Source organism: Oncorhynchus nerka, linkage group LG25 (genome assembly GCF_034236695.1).
Source record: "Oncorhynchus nerka isolate Pitt River linkage group LG25, Oner_Uvic_2.0, whole genome shotgun sequence".
NCBI lineage: Eukaryota > Metazoa > Chordata > Actinopteri > Salmoniformes > Salmonidae > Oncorhynchus > Oncorhynchus nerka.
Genome location: NC_088420.1, coordinates 32,271,610 through 32,286,732, shown reverse-complemented (window position 1 = coordinate 32,286,732; position 15,123 = coordinate 32,271,610). Strand labels below are relative to the sequence as shown.

General features: G+C 44.0%; 1 protein-coding gene across 1 annotated transcript in view; it reads right to left on the bottom strand.

Moving 5' to 3' along the window:
- The window catches only part of LOC115109402 (insulin-like growth factor 1 receptor), a 163,898-nt gene that overhangs the window by 14,581 nt on the left and 134,194 nt on the right, over positions 1-15,123 (bottom strand). Inside the window, exons 11-20 of the mRNA XM_029634246.2 lie at positions 12,255-12,526; positions 11,951-12,093; positions 11,632-11,797; positions 11,390-11,492; positions 11,094-11,164; positions 10,753-10,982; positions 9,995-10,099; positions 9,598-9,757; positions 9,217-9,346; positions 913-1,047 (exon numbers count right to left, since the gene is read on the bottom strand). Of these exons, the coding sequence (XP_029490106.2) occupies positions 913-1,047; positions 9,217-9,346; positions 9,598-9,757; positions 9,995-10,099; positions 10,753-10,982; positions 11,094-11,164; positions 11,390-11,492; positions 11,632-11,797; positions 11,951-12,093; positions 12,255-12,526 (1,515 nt within the window). The remainder of the gene's footprint in view (positions 1-912; positions 1,048-9,216; positions 9,347-9,597; positions 9,758-9,994; positions 10,100-10,752; positions 10,983-11,093; positions 11,165-11,389; positions 11,493-11,631; positions 11,798-11,950; positions 12,094-12,254; positions 12,527-15,123) is intronic.

Genomic DNA, 15,123 nt, shown 5'->3' with positions numbered 1-15,123 from the left:
CAGCTTACTGATCAATGTACCTGTACACAGCCCATCTGTAAATAGCCCATCCAACTACCTCAGCCCTATATTGCTCTTTTGCCCCCCCCAGTATTTCTACTTGGACATCATCATCTGCACATCTATCACTCCAGTGTTAATGCTAAATTGTAATTACTTCACTGTGGCCTATTTATTGCCTTACCTATCTACTCTTCTACATTTTCACACACTGTTTATACATTTTTCTATTGTGTTATTGACTGTACGTTTGTTTATGTGTAACTCTGTGTTGTTGTTTTTGTCGCACTGCTTTGCTTTATCTTGGCCAGGTAGCCGTTGTTGATGAGAAAATGAGAACTTGTAAATGAGAACTTGTTCTCAACTGGCCTACCTGGTTAAAGGGGGGGGGGAAATATATATTTAAAAAATGACAGAACCCTCACTAATGGGGAATGAGCGGCATCTTTCACACACGGGCCGTGGCATCCCTTCTATGGACCTCAGCTTACTGCTGAGGAGGGAGCTCCCGTAACACCAGCTGAGCATGTGGGCCATGATGTCACTGTGCTCCATTTAACCTGTGATGTAAATGTCACCAGTCAGGCCTTCGCTTGGCTCCCCACTGGCATATGGCTCTCATGATATAGTATGCACATTTGTCCCCTCAACTCTAAATAGTTGCTGCAAGGGAAATATTGGCAGATTTAGCAAGGGAACCTTTATTCAATTGAACCTTTATTTAACAATGACAGTGAGCTGGTACTAGAGGACAATATATTCAGAAAATGCACCTAAGGAATAAGCCTAACAGTGGAACAGACAATAGGAAAAACACCACATATTGAAAGATGTGGCTAAGACTGAAATTCTCCTACGTCTGACTCAGTCCCAGAGCAAGAGTGACATTGAAAGAAAGAGCAGGGGACTCACAGCATGTCAGGACAGTTGTCAGGCTTGTCCAGGAGTCCTCCCTCCATGACGAAACGCAGCACCTGCTCATTGGACATGCCCTGATACGGCTGCTCAGACAAGGTAGAAATCTCCCACAGCACCACCCCAAATGACCTGCAGGGGGAGACAGAGGAGACAGGTATGTTAGAAACAACACAAATGTAAAATGTCAAGTTTTATTAGTTGTATATATAGGATAGACATGGTATACACCGTCCAGTGAAATGCTTACTTGCAGGCTCCTTCTTGACAATGCAACAACAATACCAAATAATACAAGATAAGAATACGAACATAGAGTAAATGGCTCAGTAAAATATATACATATTTGTAAAGTATAATACAGGAAAGCACAATTTATTGTCCAATATTTACCCATTTTGGGGATGGGGGGGAAAGTGTTTAAATTGTGCAGTATTTAGCAATAATAATAAAAGTCTGGTAGCAGCACATGTATGTGTCTGTGTGGGAGTTTGCATGAGTGAGTGCATGTGAGCTAAGCTAATGTACGGAGAGTCAGTGCAGGTGGTCAGTCCAGTTCAAGTGTGGCTGGGGTGTGTGGGGTCCTTGATGATGCTGCGGGCCTTCCTCGGGCACAGCTTCAAGTAGATGTCCTGGATGGGTGGGAGCATGGTCCCAGTGATGTACTGGGCCATCTTTACCACCCGCTGGAGGGCCTTGCGGTCATAGACCGAGCAATTGCCATACCAGGCTGTGATGCAACCGGTCAGGACGCTCTCGATTGTGCAGTGGTAGTATTTGGAGAGGACCAGGGCTAGTATGCTGAATTTCTTTAGCCGCCCTTAGGAAGTAGACACGCTGTTCTTATTTTAATTGTTTTATTTAAACATTAGTTATCTGTTGCACCCTCTTGACAAGAGTGGTGGTGTTGTTGGTCCATCTCAAGTCCTCGGTGATGTGGACGCTGAGGAACTTAAAACGGCTGACTCTCTCTACTGCAGTCCAATTGATGTGGATCATGGTATGTTCCCTCTGCTTCCTGAATTCAACAATCAACATATTTTATTTTGCTGTTGTTGAGGTAGAAGTTGTTGTCCTGGCAGCACAATGCCAGTTCACTTATCTCCTTCCTATAGGCAAACTCGTTATTGTTGGTTATCAGGCCTACAACTCTGGTGTTACCAGAAAACTTGATGGAGTTGGAGTCGTGCAAAGCCATGCAGTTGTGGGTGAACAGGGAGTACAGCAGAGGGCTGAGGACACACCCCTGGGGGTCCCCTGTGTTAAGAGTCAGTGTGGAGGAGGTGTTGTTTCCAATCCACACAGCCTGTGCAGACCACCGTCAGGAAGTCCAGGATCCAGTTGCAGACAGTGGTTTCCAATTCCAGGGCTCTGAGCTTGGTGTCGACCTTGGAGGGAAGAATAGTGTTGAATGCTGAACTCTAGTCAATGAACAGCATTTTCACATACTGTAGGTGTTCCTCTTGTCCAGGCCTAGTGAAAAGCGATGGAAATGGCATCTTCCATCATCAGCAGCATACTGTAGTAGGACCATGCAGTGTAATACAGGCAAAACCATCCATACACAGGGCCCAGCAGGGCATGTAAATAACCTCTGGCAGCGCTTTCCAAGGATGGTGCTGCATTGTGTAATGTTGAGTAGGACTGTTCTCTAACAGTGGGAAGCAAATTGTGCAAAGAACAGAAGAAACGTTTATTCATAAATTCATGCTACATATATTAATCAAATAAGGACAAATGTAAATGTATGTGTAATTTTGCCTTATCCATATTTTATCCATACAATGAGCCTGTATACTACTCAGAGACCAATAAGGAACTGCAACAGAAAACAAAACTTAAACCTAAGCTTGACACAAAATAACTACGAGTTCATCATTGCCAATGATTATTTGTTAGCTCTCTTAAGCCATATTTCCCCCACTGTTGTGGGATCTAAAGGCGGCTAAAAGCTCCACTCTGTTGATCGACGTGCGTGCATGCACGTGGGTGGAGTCATTTTTTGGGCAGCAGACTGTTTTCGTTGCGTTTCTCCCAGAGAGAAAGTCCACCTTGTGTAGTGTAAATCCACTAGGGGCTTGGGGAGCCAGAGAAGCTTACCAAGCAAGAGGGGCCGAGGAACTCTTTTTGACTAGCTAGCGACGACCTTTGAACTTCCGGATCCGGTGTTATATGCCTGTTTACAAATGCTAGCTACATGTCAGGCTAGTCTGGTGTTCTATGCTTTATGACACACTTTTTTAGCCACAGAAGCAAACATGTCTCTTTGTAACGAGTGCACTGAGAGTCGGGAAGCAAGTACAGGTGTGTGTTTTTAATAAATAAACAAAACAATAAACACGAAACACAAACACCACACGAAACAGAGTCAATAACACCTGAGGAAAGAACCAAGGGGAGTGACAGATGTAGGGAAGATAATCAAGGAGGTGATGGAGTCCAGGTGAGTGTCATGAGGCGCTGGTGCGCTTGACGATGGTGACAGGTGAGGCCGGAGAGGGAGTATACATGACACTCTTATTTAATTGAAATTGCTAGAGCTTGAACTGCTACTATTACTAAGGAGGTGAAGAACACAAAGACGGAGAAAATGTGTCCACTGAACACTACAAGAGGGAATGATGGAGAATGCACATCTCTTGTCCAACATTGACGAAGAAAGACATGCCGGTTGCCAGATTTGACGACTTGCTTCAGTGGCTTGCCCCTCACATCTCGCACGAGAGAACTCACAGCTTGCCCGTAAGTGCTGCAGAAAGGCTGTCTGTGACCATTTGGTTTTTGCCGAGTGGCAGCACACAGCAAAGGGGACACCAGCTTCCTGGACCCAAGAAACATGTCAGCAGAATGGCTATAAACATGTTCAACAACCTCAAGGAGTACTTTCTCACACCAGCAGGTCAAGTGTCTTTCCAAGATGCTGCTATTACACTACAGTAAATGTTGGTGTGGTTTGGAAAACATAAGCACACATACATTCTCTTCTTCTGGTTGATGACTGTTTGTTTCATGTTGTGAGCTACACAATTTGATTTTGCTGTTTGGATTTAGGAGTTTTCTTATTCACACTTTACAAATCACAATAAAGAGTACTATCACGTCGTCCTTGTTCTCGTTTTACCTAACCTTGTGTTATGGAAAGTGGCCTTTCAATGAGAACTTTCCTACTATGGTAAATGGGTGAGAAAGGCCATCCAGCTGGAGATAAAAGGTCTAGGCCATCCAGACATTAACCTCATCTACATAACACAAGTTTGTACATGGTCTTGTGTAGTGGCCTTTCAATGGCGACCTTCCTGCTTTTGTACATGGGTGTGTCCAAATGTGGAGAACAAGGACAGACCCCCGCCCCCAAGACATTAACCTCATCTACATAGCTCATGTACAACGCAGTGCAAGTTTACTGAGTGAATGATTCAAAACTGTACAAATAACCAGACAAATACATTTGTAAGCCTTTTAGATATGCATTTACTACCACAAGAGGAAAATTGTGCAATGTAAAACAATGCAATATACAGGTGAAGTGTGATGAAAGAAAAAAAACAAAGTAAACATCTGTAACATGTGAATGAGGAAATACAGTGCAATCAGAAAGTATTCAGACCCCTTCCTTATTCCTTACCCTTATTCTAAAATTGATTACATTTCATTTTTTCCTCATCAATCTACACACAATACCCCACAATGACAAAGCGAAAACAGGTTTTTAGAAATTTTTGCACATGTATTAAAAATAAAAAACAGAAATACCTTATTTACATAAGTATTCAGAACCTTTGCTATGAGACTTGAAATTGAGTTCAGGAACATCCTGTTTCCATTGATCATCCTTGAGATGCTTCTTTAACTTGATTGGTGTCCACCAGTGGTAAATTCAATTGATTGGAAATTATTTGGAAAGGCACACACCTGTCTATATAAGGTCCCACAGTTGACAGTGCATGTCAGAGCAAAAACCAAGCCATGAGGTCGAAGGAATTGTCCGTAGAGTGCCGAGACAGGATTGTCTCGAGGCACAGATCTGGGGAAGAGTACAAAAACATTTCTGCAGCATTGAAGGTCCCCAAGAACACAGTTGGCTCCATCATTCTTAAATGGATGAAGTTTGGAACCACCAAGACTCTTCCTAGAGCTGGCCGCCCGGCCAAAGTGGGGAATCAGGATTGTCACTCTGACAGAGCTCCAGAGTTCCTCTGTGGAGATGGGAGAACTTTCCAGAACGACAACCATCTATGCAGCACTCTACCAATCAGGCCTTTATGGTGGAATGGCCAGACGGAAGCCACTCCTCAGTAAAAAGGCACATGACAGCTCACTTGGAGTTTACCATAAGGCACCTAAAGGACTCTCAGACCATAAGAAACAAGATTCTCTGGTCTGATGAAACTAAGATCGAACTCTTTGAATGCCAAGCGTCACGTCTGGAGGAAACCTGGCACCATCCCTATGGTGAAGATATGCTGGTGGCAGCACCATGCTGTGGGGATGTTTTTCAGTGGCAGGGACTGGGAGACTAGTCAGGATCAAGGGAAAGATGAACGGAGCAAAGTACAGAGAGATCCTTGATGAAAACCTGCTCCAGAGCGCTCAGGACCTTAGACTGGGGTGAAGGTTCACCTTCCAACAGGACAATGTAGGAGTGGCTTCGGAAACAAGTCTCTGAATGTGCTTAAGTGGCCCAGCCAGAGGTCAGACTTGAACCCGATCAAACATCTCTGGAGAGACCTGAAAATAGCTGTGCAGCGACGCTCCCCATCCAACCTGACAGAGCTTGAGAGGATCTGCAGAGAAGAATGGGAGAATCTCCCCAAATACACGTGTGCCAAGCTTGTAGCGTCATACGCAAGAAGAATCAAGGCTGTAATCACTTCTAAAGATGCTTAAACAAAGTACTGAGTAAAGGGTCTGAATACTTATGTAAATGTGATATCATTATTTTTAACACATTTGCAAAAATGTATAAAAACCTGTTTTTGCTTTGTCATTATGAGGTATTGTGTGTAGATTGATGGGGGGGGGGATTATTTAATCCATTTTAGAATAAGGCTGTAACATAACAAAATGTGGGAAAAGCAAAGGGGTCTGAACACTTCCGAAAGCACTGCAAGTAAAAGAAACATGCACCAAAAAAATCTAGGAAATGACCCACGGCCTTAACGTATGAATAAGAAAAAAAAACACAACAACATATTTTTTGGGGTGAGACAAATGGGAGACTGATCAGCAGGAATAGACCATCCATGGTACCATGACGTTGTAGACAGCCTTTGCTGGACAACGCTGCTGTTTCTGTAACTCCTGCTGCAGTTTCTTTAAGTCATCTACCCGCTGCATAATGTCAGTGTCCAAAGGATCCTCCGTTGCCTTCCTCTTCCGGCCATTGGATCTGTGTCGGGGAGATGGGGTAGAGGTTGATGGAGGTACAGGGAAGAGAAAAGGGTGCGCCTGGGCGGTGGGTTGGGTGTTGGTGAGAAGGCATGATGAACCACCTGTAGATGGGCCCTCAGGGCTCAGCTCCGTCTCTGGACTGTCCAAAACACCACTCCCTCCAACACCGACAAGAAGATGGCGAATGTATTAGAATACAATGTAAGCAATCTTAAAACATCTCCATTGGCTCCTTTGAGTTCAAATGTTTACCCCAAATAACTGATTTCATCAACATCTCAATCTAGATAACACAACACACTGTCTGTTTTCTGATGTTTGAACTAGCCTGCTATTCATTATGATAACACAGGCACGGAATATTTCCCACTCACAATTTCTCACATCCAGAAAATAACTGATTTCACATGTTCTAACTATGTCTGCTAAACATAAGGTCACAAACACACACACTGACTATAAAAAGGACTTGGTTGCATGACGAGTACATACCGTTTCTGCCATATTTGTGTCTGTGTCTGTCTGACGATGTCTCCCGTGAACACGGAGCCAATCCAGGTGTCTGAAAATCGGTAGGGGACACACCAGAGGCATCCCCACTCCTCGTCTCCTTCACCCTTTATAGATTGTGAACATACCGGTCCCAAATCTTTCTCCATGAAAGAGTGCAAAACTCACCTCACACGTCCCCTCAGTCTTTGCAAGGAATAGTATGTCGGGTCTCAATTTCCAGGTAGGAAAAAACTGTGTTGAATGCTGGAGCGCATTACAAGAAAAACAACATTTCTCCATCGGCCCTGTTTGTGCATTATGTGTAGACAGCATCATCGTGACTTTGTCAGTCAGCTTGTTCTCGATAAATATGAATCATTGTTAAGTGTTCCTGTATCAATATGGACTTTCAAAAACCCACACATAATTCCACCTATAGTAATTTGATGAACAGGACATTTATTTGAATCTAGGTTTCTCTGGAGGCGTAAGAACAAGTTATCCTTACCACCAGAGGTTTGGATGGGGACCTGTATCAGCGATTGTAACCAGACAGACAGATCATCTGCAGAGATATAGCTCCCCATGTACTAAGTTTGTACTTTTCTATATCACGTATCAAATGACTGTGCACAAAAGGAGAATGACCTTCTTTTTGTGCATATAAAACTCATATAAATACTTGATAGAACTGCAATTACAGAACTCAGACTTTTCTCTGTAGATTCAGAGTGTATTTGAATCCAGAATAGTCTGGAGACATAATATTAAGTTCTACATATCATCAGAGGGTGAAGGGTGACCTGTATTAGTGATTTTGACCAGATAAATATATCACCTGCAGAGATGGAGCACCTTATATACTCACCTATGGTTATTACTGTTTATAATTAGGTATGACTGTGTACAGAATCAAAATGACCTTACATATATGCTTAGTTGCAGTCAAAACAACTCATATAAAGTCTGTCAGTGGTATGAATACTTGATAGAACTAGAGTAAAGGAATCACCTACCCTCCGAATGTACACATAGTGCTGTATTGGTGTGTATTCTCAGAATAATAGTTATTCTCCAGGAAATGTTACATAAATAGCAGAAATCCTATACTATATGTTATATGTGCAACTTGTTATGGTACTTTGGTTGCTATAACATTTGGTTTAACGTGACATTGAGGATTTGGGCATGCTTTTTGAAGCACCCTGCCATAGGCCTTACCACGGCCTTACCACTCCCATTGTTTCACTAGCAGCGATGCAAATGCTATCTGTGAGGTAAATAAATAAATAAAACTATGCCATATTTTTGTTCATTGTCTCTCAGGATCAATGGATGAATCAAATTAAGAATACTTCAAATTTTGGTGTACCACCCCTTAAATGGGAGTCGATTTGACCAAATATGACAAAATTAGTATTTACTTCAAAATTCTAATAACTAAATTATACTTCAACCAAATTATGGTAAATCAGCTTTTTAGTACAAATGTGGATTGTACTTCTAAAAAAGAGCTGCATATCAGTAAAGGGAAAATATATATATTTTTGTTTTACAGAATATTAAAATGATTGCTAGAATAACAATCTGTTTTGACTATTTTGTTAAATTTCAGATGCACATTATTTACATGACTAATAATGTTTTAATAAGAAATATGTTGATATTTTGCTATGATTGTTGTTTTTCCAATAGTTTCTTCTCCGGGTCAACATGACCCCAGTTGGTAATCCATGTATGTAAAAGATGTTGGTAGTATGAGGGTTAAAAAAGCATTTTATTACATTGACTTGTATCTAATTGGCTGAAACAGGAGTGTGTTGAAAGATACTTTTTTTTTAGATAAACAAGAAAAGACACCTACTGGTAATTTCATAGGAGCCCAGAATAAGTTCCCACAATGCTTGTTTTCATCTGCGTGACTTCAAAGACGAAGATAGGGAATGGGACGTGGAGGTGAATTTCTGTTGGCACTCTAAACCATCATTTGAAAACATCTGGAGGAGTTTAAGTGTGCTTGTAGGGACAGACCCGTGGGACACTTTCGATTGGGAAACAAAAACTAAGGAGCTAGGAAACAGCTATAGTTCTCTAAAGCAACCCATTCCAGAGAGAGAACTGGAAGGAGCGTTGATCTGCTGTTCTAAACTCACTCTATGTTCCTGAAAGCACAGAGGAACTGGACTAAACAGGAACTACTTTTCACTGCCAAAATGTACTGTACCTACTAACTATAATAGCATCCAGATGAATTCCTAACTTCCTTAGGACATGGACTGTGTGTGTGAAGTGATAGGCTTGTTTTCCCCATGCTAGTCCCGGAGAGAGCATGCAATATTCTAGCACACATACAGCTAGTGTACTGCGCAGGTCTATGTATGCGCGTGTGTGTATGAGTCAGAGGCGAGGAGCTCTTACCAGACATCAGAGTTTGTGGTGAACACTCCGTCTTTCAGCGACTCTGGGGACATCCAGCGGACTGGCAGAAGGCCCTTCCCTCCTTTCCGATAGTAATCCGTCTCGTAGATGTCTCGCGTCATGCCAAAGTCTGAGAAGAAGAGAAGAGAATTTTGAGTGGCCACTAAATATCCCACTAATGTGAGGGAGTGGATGCTCATGAGGCCTAATCCATTCCTCACCTCTCCTTCTCTTCTGTCCATTTACATCTGCAAGCTATTCCTCTCCCTCAAGCACTCAGTGATCTCAAAATACTTACTTTGGAGTACAGCAGAGCAGAGGGAGTTTAGCATTAAACAAACAGGGGGAAGTAGAAGTAATACTGTATTTTAAGGCACTCACCCCCGATCTTGACGGTGAAGTCCTCCGCCACCATGCAGTTCCTGGCAGCCAGGTCTCTGTGGACGAACTTGTTGGCGTTGAGGTATGCCATGCCGTCCGCAATCTCCCCTGCCATCTGGATCATCTTCTTCAGCGGGGGCAGAACCTGGCTGGACGTGTTCTGTGGCAAAGAGGCAGAGACGTGAGCACAAGCAGGCCATTCAGTCTATCCCTCCAACCTCCTTCTCCCTGCTGTCTGCAGCACTGAACCATGGCCAGGGCACACCACACAATGTGAGAGACCAACTGACAGAGGTGTGTGTGTGTGCCGTATTAATAGATGATTAATGCACTGACACACAGACTTGAGTTCTGTGAGAGACTATGTTATAAAGAGCAGGAGGGGTAATGTACATACCTCTTTACGGAGTGAGCGCAGGTGACTCTTCAGGTCTCCACGGGTCATGAGCTCCATTATCACCAAGGTGGGCTGTCCCTGAGAGACCACGCCCAGCAGACGCACCTACACCAATCACAACACAGCACCGAGAGGGTATCAGGGTAGATGAGCACAAACAATTCTCATTGGTGTAGTATTCCTTCTGAAACTTTTGGAAAAGAAACAGATATCTAAGTGCTAATGTTCACTAAGTGACTGAAGTGATGTGGAATGTTCTTGCTTTTGAAACTACTCTGGCTCCTTTTAACTAAAACGACTGTGGAGCTTTGAGGAAAGCAGAAAAAAAAACTCCTCCTTGCCTCTAAATTATTCAAAATGAGCTTAATAATTAAGTGTTTGGCTTTTAATCACCCAGACATGCTAAAAGGTTGTAACAGAGTTTTTCCAAGGGGGAAATCCTTAACATTTCCGTTTATCTGAATTAATGAGGATTCGGCTGTGATAGAGCACAAAGGTCTTGATCACACAGTTACAGCTGGCCTCAGGTTATACTGGAATTATACTGCAGCTCCCTGTGCCCTGGGTAGTTTGCCCTGGCTTTGACCTCATCAGCCAGCCAGGTGTCTCCGACCCTATGCAGCGGTCTCTGCCTGGGGCCCTTTGTTTCTAACCTTGAAATTGTGAACCTTGTGAAATTGAAGCAATAATCTCATCACTCAAAGCTAGTGTTTCTGAGCCAATGTCCCTGATGTTAACTGGTGTTTTGTCTCTCTCACCACGTGGTGACAGTTGAACTCCTTCATGACGGAAGCCTCATTGAGGAACTCTATCCTCTCCCTCATGCTGGCTGACTCGTTGACCGTCTTGATGGCCACGCGCGTCTCTGGGTCGTCTTTAACCACGCCCTTAGCGAGGCCCTCGTACACCATGCCAAAGGAACCCTGGCCCAACTCCTTGTGCATGGTGATCTTTTCCCTGGCCACCTCCCACTCATCTGGAACATACACTGAACACAGGAGTAGAGGACAGTCAGAGACGGACACAAAACACCATCACCCGAGGAGAGTCGGATATTTTGCATTTATAATGACACTGTAGGTGTTCAGATGGTTCTTACTCTCAGCAGCACTGAAGTACTCAGGGTTGACAGAAGCATAGAGGACACCATTCCCCAGCCTGTCACTGTTCCTGTGGACACAAACACATCTGTGTGAGCCAGTGGAGGCAGCTTCGGCAACAGATAAATGGGATCGTTCATTCAGCAGAAAAGCCGACAATCTTATGAACTGACTAATGCAGGAAAATGATCACAATAGCACTATTATATCATTAAACTGATTAATATCGCACTAGTCAAACATTTTGTTACAGAGACACAGTTGTTTGTTATAGTGATCATTCAGCTCCTCTTACCTTTTTTTGTTGATAAAAAAGAGTGCAGTAATGAGGCTGGCGATAAGAATTATCACTATGATGGGGATGATGATGACCAGATAGAACGTGATGTCGTAGTCCCCTGCAACAAGATGATAACAGAACAACTATTCAAATTTGACCAATGAGAAAAGGAGGATTTAACAGAAATATAATTTCTGGGCATGAAAATCATCCATATAAAAGGCATTTTAATGAGGAAAAGCACGTGTTCTCCATACGTGTGCGTGGGGTTACGTAGAAGGACACTGGCTCAGTCCAGGACCCGTTTCCTGCCAGGGAGGTGGCGCGCACGCGGGCAGAGTAGTTCCCAGAGCCTAGGTTGGTCAGACGAGCTCCTTTGTGCACTCTGTAGTGCTGGCGTGACACACACTCATGTTTCTCAGGCTGGAAAACACACACACACACACACACACACACACACACACACACACACACACACACACACACAAAGTGTCAACCTGATGTCTGATGGCCACAGTGGGTTGAGGGGTTGAAGCCCTGCAGAACTCCCAGGGGCCCTGGCCCATACAGACTCACCTCGGTGCCTTGGCGAAACTTAATCTCATACATTAGGATGAGACCGTTGGGGTTGACAGGCTCCGGCCACCTCAGCAGCACCGACCCCTCCACCTTCTCATCCCTCTCCTGATTCACCGTGCCTGGCATGTCATCCGCTTTGTCTGATGGGCAGAGACACAGACACTAAATATCAGATGGCTTCCTATACATAAGGCATTTCCAAAAAGGAACAATAACGCTATGCAGATGGCCATGGTCAAGGTGTTGTTGTTGAAGCATTTGTGTCTAGTGTTGTCTGTGTCTGTGTGTGTGACTGCCTCACCTGCAGGTTTGGTCCTGGAGAAGACGAAGGCTCCAGCGCTGCAGCGAAGGACCTCCTGGTTGCAGGCGTGGATGTCGATGCGGTAGACAGTGAAGGGCTGTAGGTTGGGGATCTCTATAAACTCTGTCTTGCTCCGGTCCTCCATGAAGGGGAACTCCCTCTCGGGGGATTCTCCATCTGTCCCATTACCCTCCAGGCCTGTGGTGTTGCCACCCCGCGACAAGGTGCTGTTAGCCACCCCAAATAGATCCCTACGCCGCCGGTCTGGGGGCCTGAAGGACAAAGGGGGTTGCATAAACAAATTCTAGAGAGAGAGACCCACTGACTCACTGTAGCAGAAAAGGCACATGTGTGGCAAAGGATAAGCGACAAAGGTTGAGGAGAAGAAGGAGTGAAGAAGATGTGTGGGCTTTCAGCTTCTCTGGAAGGGAGCTGAGGCACAGTTAAAGAGGAGAGAGGGGAATATCAAGTCAGCTAGCCATACAGTAATATAGTGGTTCTCAACTGGTTTTGCCTCGGGATCCAAATTGAACGAGGTTGTCTCCGTCGCGACCTAATATTCATATTGCGAAATATAAAAATGGAAAACTATTTTTAATGCTATATTTTATAGTAAATGTAGCAATTATATGACAAGGGAACAACATTCCCACCTCTTTCATTGTCAATAATGAAATCATTCCCATGTTTTGATGAAGAATGTCAATAAACAATAAGTTGGTTTGAGAGCACAAAATCAACCAAAATAGTGCTGCTAATAGCTCTATATTGAAAAAATCTGAGATTAAATTAAATTATTAAGTTCATTATCATTTCTACACACTTCTTGCTGTTTTATTTTTTTTACTCTGCGACCCAAAACCTCCCGGGCGCAACCCACCAGTTGAGAATCGCTGCAGTAATATACTCTGGAACGCCATACTGTACATACAGTATACTGTAGCCTTCATACCGAGCCCACATGATGTCATTGACACGAGTCACACTGAGCAAAGGCATCCCTTTCAACCTCACTGGACAGGGCAGGGTCTTCTACAGGAATATAATATGGGAATAAGTAGTAATAAGTACTATCAAGCAGTAAAATGACCATTTCCAGTGGGATACAACTTAACTGAGAGTAGAGTACATTATGTTGAAGTGGCCTGGTTGTATTTGTTGTTGCAGTGTGTCTGTCCAGCTGCAGTGGTCTGCTCCCTGTGGAGCTGTGTGGTGTGATGAGGTCAGAGAGGTGGGACAGAGGTGCAGAGAGAGCACACATCCACACACTGTCAGCACCCTGCCTGTCTACTCTGTTAGCCAGGACAAATGCACTTTTCAAGGGAAAGTTATGGGAGAATAATGACCACCTGTTTGAAGCATAGAGAGGCATTTTTTTGCATGATACTAAAATAAGACAAATAAAGCAATAAACACGAAATCAAATGGTACATTCTGTCAAAAAAGAGCAAACAAGAGAACCTGCAACAGGACTGCAGCCCTCTTTTATGGAGTGATGGAGATGGTTGTAAACACAATGATGAGGATGACGGTGAGAGCCACAGAAGCTGGAGAGCTGGCCGGCTGCAAGTGGATCCTGGCTGGAGCCACTGACAACATGCAGGCAGTGGTAGCAGTAGCAGATCACCAGACACTACTAGGTGGGGCCACTGGGACTCCACAACACACGGGGCGCTGTGCCGATACCGAGGGGAGCAGACCTTACCTAGAGTCACCTTTAGGAGACGTGTAAGGACTGGCTCTCTCTGGGTCTCTGAAAGAATTCAACAGTCAGCCACAGGCGGCTGGTGGCACCTTAATTGGGGAGGACGAGCTCATAGTAATGTGGCTGAAACAGAATAAATGGAATGGTATCGAACTAATCAAACACATGATTCCCATGTGTTTGAAACCATTCCGATCTGTCCATTCCAGCCATTATTATGAGCTGTCCTCCCCTCAGCAGCCTCCTGTGCAGTCAGACTACAGTGCAGTCAACTGAGGTAAGGAAAATACAGGACTGTCTGACAGTGGTGGGATGTGCTGTGTATATGTTGGCTTAAACAACAATGAATCCAGAACATATTTAGATTCATAGGGTGTTTACAGTACACATGAACAAGACAAAGTAAATATGTAAAGAGTCTTTAAGGAGAGATAAATTCATTAGTGAATAAAAGTGACTGTGATGGATGAGTGTGTCTGAAAGGACTGTGATCTCCTGAGTATCTCTCTCTAACTCCACCTAACAGTACAGGCCAGCAGGGTTCACTCAGGACTACAAGAGAATGTGGTTTCTGCTTATTTTACATTCCAACATCTAGACCTTCAAAAATACTGTACAAAGCCAATGTTCTCTCAGAACTATTCCACACAAAAAAATGACTAATATGAGCAGGTGACAAAAGACCTTGAGACTGACCGGGCACCCACTGGGAAAAAGTATTTACGGTGAGTGGAAAAACACACAGGCACAGACAGGCACACAGATCTGTGGGAAGAAAACAGAAGCCATCGCACACCTCTGTCAACATTCCATCCTGAACGTTTTAACTGCTCCAGCAAAGTCCACGGTGCACAGCACTCCAAAACGATCAGTTACGATTAACAATACACAACAGCACTGAGGACTGGCAGAGCTTTAATGAACATCTTGTATAAGAGACAAGTGCATGGAAGGGAGCACGAGACAGCCTGCCATTGAAGACTGGGTCGCCCTAAGATGAATGAGAGGGGTGATGGGTAGACGCCCCCTTGTGCCAATTTGCCCAGGAGAGGGGACAGATGGCTGGGTTGCCAGAGAGCTACAAGGCAGAGCAGAGCAGAGTAAAGCAGACCTGTCCTCAAATGAACTTTAGACAGAGGACTGATACTGAAGCGTGACCTTCTA